The 21,041-nt window shown below is 33.6% G+C and overlaps 1 protein-coding gene across 2 annotated transcripts in view; it reads right to left on the bottom strand.

Moving 5' to 3' along the window:
- TBCK (TBC1 domain containing kinase) overlaps positions 1 to 21,041 on the bottom strand; it is a 186,422-nt gene that overhangs the window by 136,049 nt on the left and 29,332 nt on the right. For both annotated transcript variants that reach the window (XM_036025646.1, XM_028507475.2), the window contains exons 4-5: positions 9,502 to 9,616; positions 8,003 to 8,076 (exon numbers count right to left, since the gene is read on the bottom strand). In XM_036025646.1, coding sequence (XP_035881539.1) covers positions 8,003 to 8,076; positions 9,502 to 9,616 — 189 coding nt within the window. The remainder of the gene's footprint in view (positions 1 to 8,002; positions 8,077 to 9,501; positions 9,617 to 21,041) is intronic.

The raw sequence follows: 21,041 nt of genomic DNA, 5'->3' as shown, positions 1-21,041 counted from the left end.
CCAGTCAGGGCACATGCTTGGGTTGCGGGCCAGGTCCCCAATGAGGGGCACATAAAAGGCAACCACACACTGACTGAGTTTGCTCTCTCTCTCTCCTTTTCTTCTCCTCTCTTTAAAAATAAATAAATAAAATATTTTAAAAAATCATTTTATTGTTGTTCATTTACAGTTGTCTGTATTTTCCCCCACCGCTCTTCCCCCACTCCAGCCAAACCTGCCTCCTTCCCTTGCTTCCACCCTCCCCCTTGGTTTTGTCCATGTGTCTTTTATAGTAGTTCCTGAAAACCCTTCCCCCCACTAGACCCTCCCCTGTCCCCTCCGGCTATTGTTAGATTGTTCTTAATGTCAATGTGTCTGGTTATATTTTGTTTGCTTTTTTTCTTTTGTTGATTGTGTTCCAGTTAAAGGTGAGATCATATGGTATCTGTTCCTCACCACCTGACAGCCAGGATTTATTATAGTGATAGAGTAAGAATATATAACTGAATCACAGGAAAAAAAGATATACAAGGAATCTGCAGGAACCTGTATATGTAGGTTTCCTTAAGCTCTCTCCCTCCTATCAGAGGTCATATAGAATACACTTTTCCCCAGCAAGAAAAATGTAGAAACATGTATGCAATGCTCTGGCCAGGAAAGCTCATTAAAGGCTCAGTGCCCAATGTTTTCATTGACTGGTCATGCAGGCATCTTCAGCTTAGCACACACCAAAATTCAAGACCCCCAGAAGGAAAGTCATTATTCTGCATAAACCACATTCTTTACACAAACAAGTACAGGAAAGTAACCTTATTAGTTCAGAAACCATGGGGTCAAATGCTTTTGAAATTGAAATTGCCACATGTTAGTCAAGGACCAACTATGCAAGGAGGACTTAGTTTCTAAGGATAGCTGTGACATGCTTGCTATGTTAACCCATACTCCATAGTTGTTTGTATTTCTATTACTGTTTTTGAGAGAGTTCTTTATAATTCTGGATATTAATTCCATTTTCATTAATTATGACTTAAAATAATTTCTGCCATATTCTGGCTTGTCTTTTCATTCTCTTTTTGGTATTCGTTTATGAATGAGAAGTCCTTAATCTTTAAATTAATTAATCTCTTCTCCCATACTTGATTTTTTTATCTTGTCAAAATGATCTGTGTTATTTTCTGAAAGTTTGATAGTTTACCTTGCATATTTAAGTTTCTTAGTCCAACTGAAATCCTTTTTGCATATGTACAATTTTATCTTTATTCCTACATAAATAAGCAATTGAGCTCTGTTTCAAATATTGAACATTATTATACTATTTTTAGTCTATAGCATTATACAATAATTACTGACAAATGTTACAACAAGCCCTCCCAACACACACATTCTCTTTAACTTATCTTCAGGAGCATCAAGGTCCTTTCCAGATGTTTGTTTTCTATATATACACATATTTGAATTATCCTGTAATATCTCTCTCTCTCTCTCTCTCACACACACACACACACATGCAGTTGGAATTTCTACTGAAATTAGATCAAATGTTGAGACAGGTTAGGGAGAACTGGTCTATTTCCAACACTGACCCTAACAATCTATGAAAATGATAGATCCATATTTATTTAGGTACTTCAAAAAAGATGCATTTTTTTCACAAAATTATTGATTATACCTCATTAGATTCTTGTTAGGCATTTCATATTTTCTGCTGATTTATAAATAATTTTTTGGTTTAATTTTTTATCTAGCAACCTTACTACACCTTTAGTCTAATAATTTTTTGAGGACTCTTTTGAGTAGTTTTTATAGATAATCAAGTCATCTGTTAATAATGATATAAAATAACAGGATGCCACATTTAATAATGTTATAATAATTTTAAAATTATAATACAGTAAGTAAAATTTGAACTTTAACATTTTATGTGGCATCTTTGAGAAGTCTTAAGGTTAATGTCAGAGTAGCTTACCACTCAACAAGAGAGGCAGTGCTAAGGGAGCAGAGTTGGGGGGCAAGGTGTGGGGGCAGCACTGAAGGAGCAGTGATCATGGGTGTGTGAAGGAGCATACACGTAGCACAATAAGGCGAGAACAGAGTGGGGAGCATACGTGGGAGAGAAGTGGAAGATCAGGCTAGGAAGAAATGTGAGCCTTTGTAAATTATGTTAAGAAATTTGGATTTGTATTCTTTAGTGCTACATTGTCCAACATGGAAGCCACTTGCCACATGTGGCTATTGAGCATTTGAAATATGGCTAGAATGATTTAAAATGTCCTGCAAGTATGAAAATATACACTAGATTTGGAAGACCTGTAAAAAAGAAAAAGAATGTAAAATATCTCAATAATTTTTATATTGATTACTTATTAAAATGTAATTTTGGGATATATGAGTTAAATAAAGTATATTCCCAAAATTAAAAAATGAATGGTCCAGCCCTGGCTAGCATAGCTCAGTGGATTGAGCACGGGCTGGGAACCAAAGTGTCCCAGGTTTGATTCCCAGCCAGGGTACATTCCTGGGTTGCAGGCCATAACCCCCAGCAACTGCACATTGATGTTTCCTATCTCTCTCTCTCTCTCTCTCTCTCTCTCTCTCTCTCTATCTCCCTCCCTTCCCTCCCTAAAAATAAATTTTAAAAAATGGTCCCCCCAAAAATCCTGAAATGTATAGCATTATAATGTAAACAGCAATGAATTTAATCATTCATTACAGATTTGGTAGAATTTGTCTCTGAATCTGGTCTCAGTATCTCCTTGGGAAAGGCAACTTTACACTTCTGTAATTGGTGTTTTCAGATTTTAAAATAATCTGGGAATTTGGGGAATTTGTATTTTCGCTCCAATCAACCATTTCATCCTAGTTACTATTCATGAGATTTTGATATTGTTTAATTTCAGTACATTTCACTGAAGAGAAATATTAGTACTTATTAAGTGCAGGGAAATGCTTAGGGGAAAAATTCTATGGTAAAATATAAAGAAAATGGTAAGGAAATCACATTACATTAAAAAAATCTTCCCATATGACTAAAACTTTTTTTCTGATAAATTCATTTCATGAATAATACCATGAACATGAAGTTGATCTGCTGAGGTGGAAATTATTTCTCTTTAGTGATGCCCATAGTATTTTATTAGTATCTTTCTTATGGTTCTCTAGTGACTGTCAGCTACTTATTTTACCTGTTCTATATTTTATTTAGTATACTATACACAACATGCAATATTATACATTTTGAGGTTTTTATGTTTATATTTTTAATATACAAAAGTTAGCCTCTCATATAAATAAACCCCTTGAGGGCACTGATGTATCATTCATTTTTATAAATCCTCAGTCACTACCAATGGCTCAGTATATTTTTGTTAATAAAAAGAATATTTAGCCCTGGCTGGCGTAGCTCAGTGGATTGAGTTCGGGCTGTGAACCAGGCATCGCAGGTTCGATTCCCAGTCAGGGCACATGCCTAGGTTGCAGGCCATGACCCCCAGCAACTGCACATTGATGTTTCTCTGTCTCTCTCTCTCTCCCTCCCTTCCCTCTCTAAAAATAAATAAAAATCTTTAAAAAAACTGTATTAGTCAAGTGACTTGCACAAAAAAAAAAACTTCAATAAAAGAATATTTATTTTATTTTTTAATTGAATTTATAGGGGTAACACTGGTTCACATACAGCTTTCAAGTGTACAACTCAACAAAACATCATCTGCACACGGCATCGGGTGCCCTCTGCCCAAAGTCTCTTTCCTTCCCCATTTGTGTCCCTTTTGCCCACCTCCACATACACCCATCCCCCTTTTCCTCTTGCTGTCACCACACTGTTGTCTCTGTCTATATACTGTATATACATATATATTTTTTGCTTAATCCTTTATCAAAATGCCAATTAGGCCCTGGCTGGTGTAGCTCAGTGGATTGAGCGTGGGCTGGGAACCAAAGTGTCCTAGGTTCAATTCCCAGCCAGGGTACATTCCTGGGTTGCAGGCCATAACCCCCAGTAACCACACATTGATCTCTCTCTCTCTCTCTCTCTCTCTCTCTCTTTCTCTCTCTCTCTCCCCCTCCCCTCTCTAAAAATAAATAAATAAAATCTTTAAAAATAAATAATTAAATAAATAAATACAAAGTTTAAAAAAAATGCCAGTTAGGACTGCCTTAAAGACAACAATTTAAAAAGCAGATCATACATACAAGGCAAACCTACTAGCAATTGTTAAATTTGAATCTTGCTGACTGGACACAAAAGGAAAGACAACAGCTTCAAAATACAAATGAAAAATGAGAGAATTTCTGCTCTGTTTGTTGCATGTGTGTCTACCCTTTTCTTCATTTATTGTCAAGTTCAGTCATGAGCACAACCATCTAGATATTTTTTCTGTTTAGATTTTCTGATTCAATGATATTAGATTATTATGTCACACTGCAATAATGATGTTAATCAAAATATACTTAGGTTTATGTAACACCTGTGTAATGGATGCCATGTAAGCACTCACTTATTACTTCCATTTTTTTCCTGTGTGTTTCTATAGACACCTTCTCACAGTATGATTGTCAATACTTCTTATTTACTTATAAAATGCAAGCCAATTAAGTCAGGGAGCATAACTTAAATTTAAATGGGCAAATTAGGGTTTTTTCTTTCATTTTAATATCATGAGGATGATATTAAAATTTTCTTTTAATTTCTCCATGTATTTCTCTCATACACAAATTTGTATTAGGTCATTTATCCTAAGATATTATATTGCTTTTCTAAAGAGTATGGGATGTCTCTGGAGACAGCTGAAGTTGAGTAGAAACAGTATTAGAGTTAATACAGTAATGCCTGTGGTCTACATTTCAGTCCTAGCACATATTCTAAGTGTGATTTGGGGTTCTTAATCTGTAAAATAGAAATAATCATGCCTACCTAATTAAACTGTTATAAATATTTGTGAATATATATATGCAAATACATTAATAAAACTAGAAAATATGTCACAAAAGCAATGTTGCACTTTTATCATCGCCATAACATGTCCAGAACAAGTGGCCATTTTTAATCCTGTTTCTAGCACATCTAACCCCAAAATAATAGTATGAGGAGTAAAAAGTCAAGGAGCACTGTAAGTAAGTTATCACACCTAAAACCCTGACTGGGGAGCTCTAGAAGCAGAGAGGTGGCCCTTGCATCAATCAAGGGCTGATTAAATTAATAAAAACAATAAGCCCTAAGATTGTTTTTTAATGTAGAATATCTCTTTGTAACAGGTATCTTTTCTTTAAACATAGCATTTTAACACTGAAAGAAAATTACCAGAACCTTGCTGTATGACTGGTGAGGTAAATATAAGTGGCTTTCATCACCTGCTTGAAGTTCTAACAATGTATTAAGCTACTGGCCTGCTAAAATGAATGTCTAATTCTAACGCTTTATAATATTTCGAAACAGATGTTAACATTTTAGTTTGTTATTCCTCAATATTTGTCTTTTGAATCAACTGAAAGCTTCTTCTGGTATAAATATTTTCTTTCATGCCTTAGCTTTTTGATCACTTTATTTTTCCTGGCTAATGTTTCACATTTTGCTCTTTGATACCTTCTGTTCAGACCCTTGGGGTCTACGACTTCAAAGTAAGCCAGGCCAAACGGCAAGGTAAGACCAGTTCACTCAAGCCTTTTCAATTCAAATGTAGTTCAAAAATGCTTGATATGTTTAAGAAAAATCACTTTCTTTTTTCTGTTCATCATCATAACCTAAAGGACCTTTAAATAAAAGGCAAAAAATTAAAATAATTCTTGTTTATGTTACGTTTTTGGAGTTCTCTCACACACAAATTAATTCAGACAAAATAGAGCACCAGGAATCATGTTTACCACAGCTCCTCAAAGCTACTTCAAAAGGTAATTATCACATATGATGAAGATACTAGAGTTTTATTCTGAGCTTATTTCGATTACATTAAAAACTTGTTTTTAAACAAATAGTGAAAGACTGTTTTTACAAAATACTGTTTTAGTGCTTATAACAACAATTATTTGTTGCCTATGTCCACAAGTTTTGGAATGCAGAAGTTTAAAATTATGAATTCATGTACCTTCATAAGTAGGCTATACAAACAAACAAAGAAATACCAATAAACCTTGAGCCTCTTGAAGACAGGAAAATACTTAATTGATTTTTTATATTCAGCAGGCAGAAGAGAAGGTGCTCAATAAATATTTTCTTAATAAATAAAGGAAGGAATGATTAAATAGTTTACTTTATTTATTTATTTTTTAAAAGATATTATTTATTTATTTTTAGAGAGGGGAGGGAGGGAGGGAGAGAGAGAGAGAGAGAGGAACATCAATGTGCGGTTGCTGGGGGTCATGGCCTGCAACCCAGGCATGTACCCTGACTGGGAATCGAACCTGCGGCACTTTGGTTCGCAGCCCGCGCTCAATCCACTGAGCTATGCCAGCCAGGGCTACTTTATTTATTTTTTGTTGTATTTTTTCAATTACCATTTAGTCCTCTTATATTCCCCACCCCTCCCTGCAATAACCACATTGTTGTCCATGTCCATGAGTCTTTTTTTCCTTTTTTTGCTCAATGTCCTAACATATCTAGTTTTGGTAAGAAACCTATAATTTAACTTTTAAAGATAAAAGGGTAATATATAAATGAGATCTTTTTAAAAATGTATAATTAACTTTTTAAGCAGAAAAATACTCCAAGATTCTGACCCACAATTCTCAGTAATGGGATGATAAAACTGACTTTAGAGAGTTCAAAACAGCAAAACACAAATGGGTACTATTAAAAACAATCACCCAATAACTAAAAAGCATAATGAAGGTTCATAGCTTATATAGTTGTATTATACCAATATTAATTTCTTGGTTTTGATAATTCATTTATGTTTATGTAAAAAATTCATTACTTTAGGAAATACAAGCTAAAATATTTCAGGGTAAAGGCCATTTTTAGGTACTAATTACTCTTATATGATTAAAAATGTATTTATACACACATACATATGTAGGAAGAAGAGAAAAGAAAGAGGTAAAGCAAATGTAGTCAAATGTTAATATTTGAGGAATCTGAGTAAATAAAGGGTATACAGGATTTCTTTGGACTAGTTTATAACTTCTATATACCTGAAATAATATCAAAATTAAACACTCAAATAATAAAAGAATTATATTATTTATATATTTAAAAAGCAACCACACAAAAATAACACAAAGGTCTATGTCAAAAGCATACATTTGAGTACAGGATAAAAAAAGTGTTCATTCTTTTCTTGGAGGACAACATAAACCTGTATTTCTGTATCAGAAATGATCAAATAAAGCTCTCAAACTTAAACACAGACTTTCAGGTATAGAATCTATCCCATCACCTCTGAAATTTACAATGACTTGAGTCTTAAGGTACAATTATACCTTTAAAAAGTAGGGAATTAAATTCAGAAACAAAGAAAAATAATATGAGAGCAATTTTTCTCAGTCTTTTGAGGACATACATAAGAATCTTGTCAGAATTCTTGCTTCACATTTATCTAATTCTGAATTAAATAAAATTAATTAGTGAGCCCTGGCTAGCGTAGCTCAGTGGATTGAGCTCAGGCTGCGAACCAAAGTGCCGCAGGTTCGATTCCCAGTCAGGGTACATGCCTGGGTTGCAGGCCATGACCCCCGGCAACCGCACATTGATGTTTCTCTCTCTCTCTCTCTCTCTCTCTCTCTCCCTCCCTTCCCTCTCTAAAAATAAATAAATAAAATCTTTAAAAAAATTAATTAGTGAACAATACAAAGTAAGCAAGGTCAATAATATTTCAGCCTGCCTGCCAATTCAGTGAAAGATCAACATCAGGGAACTTTCAGGTGCTGGGAAAATTCATTGTCTATTCTTTTAAAAGTATTTCAAAAAGTAAGTTATGTTAATAAAAGCTAGTTGTACATCAAAAAGTAATGTCACAAATAACTAACAAAACACACACTTTATCAAAGATTACAAAGTTTAGGACAACACTCAAAGAAAACATATTCTTACCCAATTGGAAAATCAACATCATCACCATGAGCTGTCATGTGATAAAGTCCAAATTTAGACAATTTAACATGTCCCTACAAAAATAAAGGGAAAAAAATCACTCTGGAGTATGTTAATATTACTGGCATGGAAAATCATCATTATACATTTTATAAGTAAAGAATCCATCATATAGTCAGACACATTCAAATATATTTATCATAATTTTATTAAAAACTGTTTCCCAGTATTTGAAGTCTGTTTTATATTTCTTAAAAACATAATCTATGTATGTACATATATACTTATGTGTAAGTATGCATATAAATGTATGTGTATATGTATGCACACACACAAACATTAACATTTTTGCTGTTTATATTTTCCAAGCTATTTGACAAAGAAAAAAAAAGCGAAAGTCTTCTCATTTGCTTTGAATCCTTACTTAGAATACTTTGTAGTAACTTTCACAAAATATTTTATTTCAGTGAGTTGCAATTCCATTCACAACATTATAATTTAATGCTGCCATGGGAGTTCTTAACTGAAAAGATCAGGCCCCAAATCACCAAGATATTAGTGAATCTGCTAGATTTCCAACAATTTTTGATATTGTTTGAGAATAATCATTATTATCTCAAAACTGAAGTTCCTAATAAAAGGCAAATATATTTTATAAATCTCTTAAATTTTCCCTTTTCTAGGTGTTTAAGATTAAAAAATTAAGTTGATTTCAAAATTAGTTTGTTGTTTTCCTCAGAACTTTATCCCCCAGAATTACAAAACATTTATATTTTAAAGCAATTCACATTGGTTAGATACTCTACTGTTAAAAATATGAAATTAATAAGCACCATTTTCTCTTTTATAATTTTTAATGTCATAGGGTAACTGTACTGAAAGTCTGGAAAAGAATCAGAGGAAAAGAGTAATCCTATTTTCACATGAAAACTAATGAAATTATTATTCCTGAAAATATACCATTTTGCAACCTATAATTCTATTAGAAGTATTGACTAGCTTCTTATTACTCACTCATAAAATTTTCAAGTGTAGAAGGAGCACTATAAAAAAAAAGGAGCTATGTATGAACAACTGGAGAATGGGGACTAACATAAAGAAGAGAAAGTAGGGACAAAGAATAAAGAGGAGAAAATGCAATGCAGTTGTGCTGTGAAAAAAGACATTCTACGTAAATTGAGAGGATTTCTTTAGATAAAAGCCAATTCAGAGGAAGGGTAGATTAGGAAGCTATAATACATACTTTTTTGGAAAACAAATGAAAGAAAAACAGACATGGTATTAGAAACTGACCCTTAGGAAAAAGAGAACAATGCATGTGAAAACACAAGGATTTATATAACTTATATTTTTTATAACATCACAAGTACATCTCTTCATTATGAATATTCTGAAAATACATTCTTATCCTACCCTCTGATTACCTGAGTGTGTCTGATTTCAGTAGTCTTCAATTTCAAATAACAAGCAAATATTTAAATATATTTTTTTGTAATTACCTTTCTGTCCAAAAGTATGTTATGAGGAGACAGTGCCCGGTGTACTATGCCATGTTTGTTCATATACTGCAAGCCCTGGAGTACCTCAAATGCTATGCACAAAACCTTTGAACAGCTACAAAGGAAACAAAAAAAATCACAGATTAATTAAACAGCAGATATAGAACCTATTTTGATGAATGAAATCAGGTTTTGTGACAAAATTTAAAGTTATATTTTTATTGTTCCTCCTCTATTCAGAGAAAATAGAAAAGTCCATACATACATTTTCTAAAATATCGATTTGTACATATTTTGAATTTTATGACTACAACAGTATTCATCTGACAAAGATCCTCCAGTTCCCTAAAGGGTACTCTAAAAGCACATTTGTTCTTTCCAGAAAAAGAATTTTGGCTTTCCAAATTATCAGGAAATATGGCAGAACTAAACCAATGAAAAACATCTATCTTGCTCAAGACAAAAATAGTCAAATCCTTGAAAAATAGCTACAGTATATTTTATGGTAGATAGACATGCTCTTACTTTCCATATTGATCCACAAAGCAACTATGGTACTTCATTATTTATCAAACATTTTTCTTTACCTGTTACGCTATATCCTCTAAGCCATCTTCCATGGGGATGCCCAGTTTCTTTCTCTCTCTGCCTCTTAACTTTTTAAAAAATCAAACATCACTGATGTGGGGAGTGAGAAATGATACATAGAAAAGTAGTGGAGACTCATTGAGACCCAGTGCCCCTCCCGACAATATAACATTTTGGTACAGGCTTCCTTTCTACCCATGTTTTTATATTTTGAATTGACTTTAAAAAACTGATTAATATTTGCAGGTAACCATTCAAAATAATTTTTTTTTAAAAGAGGTATAAATAACAAGTCAAGTAAACTCACCAATTATAAAAGGATTATCAGAATAGATAAGAATTAAAACATTTATATTCAGGCTACAAGAAACCCACACTAAATGAAAGACAAATTAAAAGCACAAAAAAGAAATAACAGATCACTAATTGTCATGGGCTTGGGGAAGGGGACGGGTAAACTACAAAGGAACGGAAGGAAATTGTGCAATGATGGTCTATTCTCAATTTTGATGACGGGTTCATGACTGTGTTTGTGCATCTGACCTTCTGCAGGTTTGAATTGTACATTAAAAGGGTAAATTTTAAGGTATGTAAATTATACCTCAATAAACTGATGTTTTTAAAAACTGGGGCAAATAATATACTTTTTAAAAAGTTGCAATATGACTCCTTCCTCTAAAAAAACATAAAAAAGAACCAGACATCAAAGACCAAAATCCCTCTCTCCTCTCATCCTACTCTAACTCTCCAGAGGTAACCACCCTTAGAAGTTTCTGTTTCGATTTTCCTGGTGGTTAGACTTTTATTTAATATAATTAACTCTTTGTTAATTATGCACAATGATAAGATTAATATACTTCTATTTTTAATAATATAAATAGCTACTTATATCATTTTTATCTTATCATATTTGGTAAATAAGATTTTGTAAAAACCCTACCCTTCTTTCTTGAAGGCTAAACAAATATACAAGTGAATACATAATATCGCATGTCGTGATTAAGTGCTAAGGACAAAAAAGTAGAGAAGAGAAGAGAGGCCTCACTACAAAGGTAATATTTATGCAGACATCTAAAAGAAGTCAAAAAGACATGCAGCTCTCTTGGAAATGTGTGCTTCAGGCAGAGGACACAGCAAGCAAGTCCTCAAGAGGGCAGAGGGCACAGCAATTCAAAAGACAGAGGCCACTGTACACCATGGGGGGAAATGAGTAGGACACTTTAAAACATGGCATGTCTTCAAATGTCTTATTCTTGCCCTTAAATTGGAGTTTCTCCATTGTCTTTGAGTATTCTTCGTTATTAGTGAGAAGTCTAATGCCAGACTGATTCTAATTTTGTTGCAGATATCATGTTATTCCTCTCTGGAGGCTTTTGGGACAGTTTTTCACTTTATCCATAGATAAAATTCAGCGCAGTATGTCTATAGTATGGGCATTTGAACATTTGTGCTAGTAAGCATTAGGTGTGCCCTTCTAAGACTCATGTTCCATTAACACAGAAACATTAATAAGGAAAAGGTGATTTGTTATGTCTTTCATTATTTTCTCATTTCACTATATCTTGTTGAAACTACGGTGTGCATATGAAGATTGGATCTGTTTTCTTTCTGTTTTATTTCCCATGAGCAGGGCCTTCAGCTCGATGTACTCTACTATTTAATTTCTCTAGTTTTTCCTTTTCATTGGATCATGTCCTTTGGTTAAAAATATGTTATTCTTCTAAGTCTCTCTAAGGACAGTTATTAGAATTCTTTTATTCAGTAAGCAAAACAGTGTGTCATCTTCATTTCCTCTGGTTAATTTTTTTTCTTTTTTGGCTCTCTTTCTCAAACTGATTTTTTCCCTCAACTGTCTGGTAATTTTTGATTATCAACCATATTTTAAAATAAAGCAATAAACTGATATTCTCCATAAAGTTTGTAAAAAAACCAAAAAAGTTACTATTCATGAAGAATGCTTACTAGAACAGACTTGTAAACTATTCTTTATCAATAGTATGTTCCATATTAAAGTGCCACATAGCCAGCCCTAAGCAAACAGAGAATGTGTGAAACAAGAACAATTTGGAATTTTAACAGAATTTTCATTAAAGTCCTCAAAAAATAAATCAATGATGTAAAGGAAAAGATTCCAAACTTAAAACAGCTATAACTACATTGCTAAATACATGAATATGAAAGAATGGAAACCCTCCCCTTCCTAAAAACAAAGAAAAAAACTTTCTTTAAGACTGATTAACAAACAAAACATAACCACCTTGTTTTTGAACTCATTTGATTCTGTTCTATGAGTCAAATCTAAAGTAGTAATCCTTCTTGACCTTGTTCTTTTCTGCCCCCTCCTCTCTCTCTTCTTCTCTCTCTCAGAGACAAACTTCATAAAATCTTTGTTTTTTTTTGTTTTGTTTTGTTTGTTTTGGTTAATATTTTATTGGCTGCATCATATTACATTAAGTCAGTTGGCTATAACTTAACCTAGTCATTTTGCTATGATTCACTGTATAGTCCTGGGAACATATGAAATAATTTAGTCTCAGATTCAGGTCATCTTGTCAACATCATACTGTCTACGTTTGTTCACTTAATGATCTGAATTCTGCCTAGGTACAATTACTCTCGTTATGAATGTGCCTAGAACCTGAAAGACTATCCAGAGATTCATAATTCTAAAGTGGGGGCAAATATATACTTTAAAACAGATGGCCCCCACTTCCCCTTTTGGCTAGTTATGAGTCACTTTGCACGAAATATCATCTCCCCTTTAATCCAGTTGTGTTGATGAAAAATGAATTCTTATTTGTACTTAATGAACCATTACCCCGCTAAGCACTTGGCTGAGATTTTTCACATACAGTGTATCCTTTGATCCCCACAACAACTGAGGGAAGCAGACATTGTTACCATACCCAGTTAACCAACTGGGAAATTGAGGTTTACAGAAATTAAATAATTTGTCCAAGTTAACACAATACATAGTGAAGACAGGGTTTAAACATGCATGATCTACCCAGGGCTTTGCTCTACAAGCAATTTATAATTTTTGACACAACTATCACTTTTCCTCTTTTTGAAAACATTAAATCTGGTAGAACTTTGGTGAATCAAGAAATATACTTTTACATATAAATATTAAAAATTAAATTGTTAGATTCCCTTAATGCAAGGTGGCTTTTAACCTGGACTTCATGCATAGAATTTAGGGGATCCAAACTTCATAAAATCTTAAAAGCTCATGTTATATTTAGCTGTGACACTAGAGGACCTCAGTTGCACATTACTTCAAAACAGACATCTTTCTCATGAAAATTAAAACCAACCCTTTAAAGTGATTTTTTTCCATTAAAAGAGTTCTAAAGCAGCTGGGCACAGAAGACCATGTTCTACTTTCTCTAATTGCTTTTGCTAATTGATTATAGGATATAATTGGAAAACATTTGCGGGCCAAAAAACACATTCATGCTATTTTCAAGCTGATGAGCATATACATTGAAATAGCTTTTAAAAACTCAAAAAGCTGAAGCTCATGGCATAGCTTTTCTCAGCTATTACTTCTGATGACATATGCATTTTAGTTAATGGACTCAGAACTCTTCAGTTCAAATCAGACAGCACATCAGATTTGCTTTCTAACTTTTTGTACTTTTAATACTTAATTTTATTTAAAAATATAAGGTATAAGGATAAAAATATTTTATATAATTAAAAGAAATCAGTATTTGTAAAATACTGCATATTTACTTGTTTTTAAAGCTTTAGTCTTTAATATTGCAAAAACTTGTATCATAAAATCACTTAAATATTATTTTGAAGTACCTAATATAAGTATAGAGGAACAATAAGGTAAAAAAATTATATGTCCAGTAATTGCATGTTACAATTTAACTCAAAATGGACTGTAGAAGAGTTAATAGTATGTGATTTACACAATTAAAATTACTCATTTGCTGAAAACATCTCTCTCCTTCTAGTCTCTTTTTCATATTGAACAAAGAATTAACCACTGTATAATAGGCAAAAATAAAAATATAATCTCATTGATATCTGGCTAAAATTGTGAATTAGACTAAGTTGTTCAGATTCCTGCAATTTTTTTAGCTCAAAGATACCAATACTTGTTAGTATTTATTATTTGAATTGGGTTCACATTAAATCTGTATATTATCTAAGACAACATCTTTATGAATTTGAATTATTTTATCCCAGAAAGATAGATGTATTTCCATTTGTTCAATCGTACTTCAGTGTCTTTCAGGAGTTCTCATTATTTTAAATAGTTTTACTCAGGCATAATTGATAAACAAAAATTATACATAATGCATACAATTTGATAAGTTTGGACATATGCATACACTCATGAAACTATCCCCACAATCAAAGGAACAGACACATCCATCACCTCCAACAGTTCCCTTGTGTCCCTTGTGTGTGTGCAAGGTCAGAACAGTGAATACTGTAAATATACATAGGAAAACACTGGGTTAAAATCAATGATAACTAATTTTGTCAGACTGAAAATATACCACATAGATTCTCTTTTATAACCAAATGTCCACTGACAAATTGATAAAGAAAATGTGATATACACATACAATTAAATACTATTTGGCCTTAAAAAAAAAGAAGAAAATCCTGCCATTTGAGATGACATGGGTGGACCTGGAGGACACTATGCTAGGTAAAATAAGCTAGTCACATATGGATAAATACTGCATGAGTCTACTTATATGAGGTATCTTCAAGAGTGAAACTTATAGAAGCAGAGAATAGAATGGTGGTTACCAGGGGCTAGGGAGAGAAGAAAATGTGAGTTATTCAACTGTTACAAAGTTTCAGTTATATAAGATGAATACGTTCTAGAGATGTGCTGTACAGCACAGTGCCCATGGTTAACAATAGTGTACTGTGCACTTAAAAATGTGGGAGTGGGGATGGGATGGGCAGAGGAGAGCACAGGGGGGAAATTGGGACAACTGTAATAGAATTAACAATAAAACAAATCTTAAAAATTGTTAAGAGGGTAGGTTTCAAATTAACTGTTCTCATCATGTGCAAAATTAAAAAAGGAACACAAGGCAACTTTGGGAAGTGACGGCTATGCCTGTTATCTTAACTATGGTGAAGGTTTCATAGCTGTATGCATATGTCCAAACTCAACTAATGTATACATAAAATATTTGCATTTTCTTTTATATCAATTGTGCTTTAATAAAGATGTTTAAAAAAACACAAGAAATTCCTATAAACCTTAAACTATCGTGTTTTGTTTTTCAGTATTTACGTTTCTAAGTAGAGATATTATTCAGATCGCAAGAAATAGAGGCAAAGAAAGAAAATAAAGGGTCAGGGTTGTGAAATAAATTTGGAAGGCACTCCTGTACAGGTGGTAACTAAAACCACACATGCTATTTCCTAACATCTATAATCCATGATATTTCTGAGGACCACTCCACAAGCCAAAATACCCATATTGTCAGCAAACAAAGGAAGGAAACACTTCTGGATTCTATAAGTTCAAGATGTTCTTTTACCTTATAAAACCTCCCACAGAAAGTTTCATTTTGGTCTAAAACTTTCCTTACTTGGTATAAGCCCAAGACAAAATGGTAAGGCAAAAGACACATAGACAAAATATAGTCAGCTACTGTGAGATTTAAGGAATAGAGAGAAAAAATAAATATTCATGACTAATGTTCAAATAATAATACAATGATATAACTATGTTATCTTTAACCTAAACTTTCCTCCATAACTTCAAAACAAAAGAGCTCAACTAGTATATAACTTTTAATGATTCACTAGTTTATAATCACAAAAATTGGAGAGGGGATATTTTCAGTGAGGCACTAATGTCTTTAAGGTTCTTAATTTGCCACATGTCACTTACTAAGTATTGTTTAAAATATTATAATATTTTAAAAAGTGATTTTTTCCTAAAGAAACAGAGAAACAAAAAAGTCTTTGTAATCAAAAAAAGGAAGTAATTCATCTCACTAGTGGCACACATGTTTTAGTCTGAAAGGACACCCATCCATGCTAAATTTAAGGATTCATTTGCCTCAAAGTCAGATGTTTTAAAATGGAAGATGCAGTAATTAACTGCTTACCTAAAGATTATTTTGTAATCAGTTTATTAAAAAAAGTCTACTGTCCTTAAATTGTTAAAGTAGGCATATTTTACAATTTAATTCTCACTCCAGAAATAACTAAAATTGAAAACTGTAAGTCTGGAATATGAGTCAGATACGTGCAGAAAAATGAAATGGGGCCACCGTGTTATACTACACACAAGAATAAATTCAAAATGGATCAAAGACCTGGATTTAAATGTTAGACCTGGACCATAAAAATCCTAGAAGAAAACATAGGCAGCAAAATCTCAGACATTGTTCATAGAAATTTTTTATTGGATATATCTCCTCAGGCAAGAGAAACAAGAAAAAATTAAACAAATGGGGACTTGATCAAACTAAAAAGTTTTTGCACAGCAAAGGAAATTGTCAACAAAATAAAATGACAACCCACAGAATGGGAGAAGATATTCACTGATACATCTGATAAGGGGTTAATATCCAAGGTTTTTTAAGGCAATACCAAAACTCAATAAACTTACAAAAAATTAACCAAAACTTACAAAACTCAACACCAAAAAAACAAACAACCCAATTAAAAAATGAGCAAAGGACCTGAATAGACACTTCTCCAAAAAGGACATACAGATGGACTATAGACATATGAAAAGATGCTCAACATCACTAATCATCAGAGAAATGCAAATTAAAACCAAAATGAGACACCATCTCATACCTGTCAGAATGGCTATCATCAATAAATCAACAAAAAACAAGTGCTGGTGAGGATGTGGAGAAAGGGAAACCTTTTGCACTACTGGTGGAAATGCAGACTGGTGTGGCCACTGTGGAAAGCAGTACGGACATATCTCAGAAAATTAAAAATGGATCTGCCTTTTGACCCAGTGATCCCACTTCTGGGAATATATCTGAAGGAACCCTGAACACTAAGTTGAAAGAACATATGTACCCCTATGTTCACTTCAGCTTTATTTACAATAGTCAAGATATGGAATCAGCTCAAGTGTCTATCAGGAGATGAGTGGATAAAACTATGGGATATTACACAATGGAACTCTACTCAGCCGTAAAAAAGAATATTTTACCCTTTGCAACAGTATGGATGGACCTGGAGACCATTATGCTAAGTGAAATAAGCCAGTTAGAGAAAGACAAATAGCATATGATTTCACTCATATGTAGAACCTAATGAACTAACTGAACTAACAAGCAAAACAGAGACAGATTCATAGATGGAGAACAGATGACAGCTAGCTGTGGTGGAGGGGGGACAATTAGGATGAAAGGATTGAGCAAAAAGGAAAAAGGGCTCATTGACATGGACAACAGTGTGGTGATTGCTGGGGGATCAGGGTGTAAAGGGACTAAATGGTAATGAAAAAAATATAATAAAGATTATATTTTAAAAATTCTCAGTAGGATACAATAAATTGGGTAATTCCATCTTGAATACTAGGCAACTTTCCTTTCTCAGAAGAAAATTAATTTGATAAGATCAAAACACATGGAAGGCGAAGTTCAGACATAAGGCCAGGAGACTGTCACTGATCTACTATGCTTGAAGTGCTTGAAGAATGTTCCAACTTCATCCTGCTCATGTTTGCAAATTTATAAAGTGGGAACTACAACACCTCTATTAAACAGGGTTAAATAGAGATCAGTGAGCAATTGACTGTGTACAGAGTTCTGATCATCTTAAAGCAAATGAAACAAAAAAAAAAGAAAAAGTCTAAGTCACTCTTAAATAAAAGAACAAAAACAACAAAACCCAAGGTCTTTTAATAGAGTATATAATGCAGTAAAACCTCATTTAACATCATCAACATGTTGTTTGAAACTGTAACTTTAAGCAAAACAACATAACGAAACCAACTATTCCCACAAACTAATTTGTAAAAACAAATTAAGTTCCTACAGCATATTTCTAGCCACAAAAACATCACCAAACTTCTAAATATACACCCCAAACACTTCTAATATTAAACATTTAAATAAATGTGAGCTATGAATTTATTTAAGAAAGATTAATTAAAACAGTTGAACTAATTATTTTCCAATCTGTTTATTCAAGCTCAGGGTCACAGGCGGCTGAAGTCTATTCCAGCAATTCAGGGTGTAAAACAGGAACCAACCCTGGACAGGATGACCTCCCTCCCATCACTTCCATTTTCTAATTTCTCTGCAAGAATAAAATCACGATTCGATAAGCAGGATTGGAGGACTCTAAGGTGGAGTATTTCTGCCTGATCAGTGTTTTCTTTTCCCAAGAAGCAAATGTTCCACCTGGGCCTGGATGACAACACTCCATATCCTCTTTTACATCTGGGGAGATTTTACTTGCACCTCAAAAGAAAAACAAAATGCTAACCCCCCAGAAGTGACAATGGCACCATTGCCATCAGGAGATAGAAAACATACAAATGCTATCACTCTACTGCTACATAGGTGCATTTTGTGCATGGAGAGTCTCTTCACTTAACATGATATAACTAATAGAGTTGTAGTTTTGGATAACAAGAAAAGCAGTTTAGAAAGGCAAACAGTTACATACAAAAGCATAAACACAGTTACCTTAAATTTCAGCTTGCAATAAGGGTAGTTTAACATATCCAGTTTTTGTGATTTTTGGCACAGTAATATTGCTAAACACTCCACAACCAAGTGCAAGCTTTGTTTGCCAAGTCCCAAAAGTGGCGTGACATTCTCTGTGCAATGAACATTTTCTCCCCCACTACCATCCCATTCACTAGGTGGGCAACAACAGCAGGAAAGAGACAAAGCAAGGAGACCAACACAGAGATGGGATTCTCCTGGTTGTAAGGTACTCTGTCAAAGAAGATCATTTGCTAGCCCTCATGTGCATTGCTTGCTATAACTCTATCTACTTACTAGTCGGCAATCTCTCTAAAGGTTGGGACTTTACATTTTCATCTCCAGACTCATTAGTACCTAGTCCAGTGTCTGAAACATATGTGTACTTAATATAGAAGTATAAAATAAATTAATCTAAGTCATAACTTCTCATTATAAAAAGGCTGTACTGTTCCACAGACAATGCTTATTGACAATATAAAATCATTTAGTACTTTATAATAGTTATAATAATAGCATTATCATCACTACTGCTACTAATAGAAAGCATTTGTACTATATCAAGTGCTGTTATAAATAATTCACATCTATTAGTCCTATCAGTAATTAATATTCTTCCCACTATCTCAGAAGGTAAGAGATTGAAGCACAGGGGGGCAAAGTAATTTACTCAAGTGAGTAAATATAGTGGAGTTGAGATGCAAACCTAGCAGCTTGGTCTTAGAGGCCACATCCTTAACTGATAGTATACTGCCTCTTAGTGCTTACTAACAGAATGGACAGTGAAGTCAAACGAGAGAATTTGAGCTCCAGCTACAGCACTGTGGCAGGTGGTGACAAAGTAACTGCTCTAAGCCTCGGTTACTGGATCTTCAAAATGCAGTAGATATCTGTTTCCCTTTCTGACATCCATGCCCGCTTCTCCCAATGATAACTTAATATTCATTTCAGATTCCATCTCTGTCGTGTATATCCACTTCATTAACCCTGTCTTTAGGAGTGGAAATGTGACTTAGGCTTGTCAACCACTTTCTCCGGCCACAGTAATTGTTCTTAAACTGGTGTAACTGAAAATCTCAGGACCTGCATGGCAATCAATAAAAATGGCTCGCTCCTTTCTGGAAAACTGAGAGGATATGGAGTTAGAGTTAAATGCCTCATAGGAGCCTAAGTTTCCTCACACATCAAATGGAAGTAATAGTAGTAACCTGTATCATAGAGCTCTTATAAGAAAGAAGATAATCACTGTAGAGTACTTAGGAAAATGTCTAGGTACAAAGTTATTACACAAAATTTTGACAATTGTGTTCTTAGCATCATCATTTTTGTTCAGTCCTTCCCATTTGAGTTCCTATATAGTTTAGAATAAAGAAATCATTTCCAATTTAAATTTTGCATTTACATAAATAATAGGTGGCTGAGAAGGCCAAGATGGAATAATCACTCATATACCCCATGTATATTTCTTTGTAGTACATGAAGTTTTCTCTTCCCAATCCAACTATCATACAAGAGAACCCATTCTGCCATAAGGATACCAACAGATTTTGGTCAAAATGAAACCAGTTGTGCTTGTTTCCTTGTGTGCTGAAGTGAAAGGACTGGGTTCTCTGGTTTCTAGTTTGATCAAGGTAACAGGGAACAAAGAAATGCTCACAAAGGCAGCAAGACAGTCTGATAATTAATGACAGGACTCATTGTACTTGGAAATTTAAAGCAGCTCATTCTTTCAAAAAACTTTGTGGTTTTTGAACCTATCCCAAAAGCAGGTTCTGGAGTACTATTGCTCAAAGAAAGGCCACAGTAAGAAGAGGCCTATTAAAGGCACAGTTTACTGTTTATGCTGCCCTGTGCTCATGGCTCCTGACATTAGAAGACACCTGATATTCTGTAAACCTTAGATTGCTCACTGACTAGGATTAATGACCTTAAAGTTACCTATGCAAAACATGTAGCAAAGCAACTAGAACATAGCATATGTTTAATAAATATTGTGACCCTTTTTTTCTATCCCTTCTGTTTATGAATTATATGGTTAAATGTTTTAAATTTCAAAGTATCCCACTTAAAGTATGTCCCAAAATTGTTCTTAAAATTGTTCCTAATTTCTTTAGCTTAACTCCTTATATACCATTCCCTCAGTATGTGCCAACAAACAAGAACAACAAACAAACAAAACCTCACAGACACAGGCAATAGTAAGGCGGTTATCCGAGGGAAGGGGATGCAGGGGTAACAAAGGGAAAGGGTGGTCAATACATGGTGATGGGA

The sequence above is a fragment of the Phyllostomus discolor genome, chromosome 1 (assembly GCF_004126475.2).
Source record: "Phyllostomus discolor isolate MPI-MPIP mPhyDis1 chromosome 1, mPhyDis1.pri.v3, whole genome shotgun sequence".
In the NCBI taxonomy this organism is placed as follows: Eukaryota; Metazoa; Chordata; class Mammalia; order Chiroptera; family Phyllostomidae; genus Phyllostomus; species Phyllostomus discolor.
The sequence above is the reverse complement of the archived record's forward strand: the minus strand, read 5'-3'. Positions and strand labels throughout refer to the sequence as shown.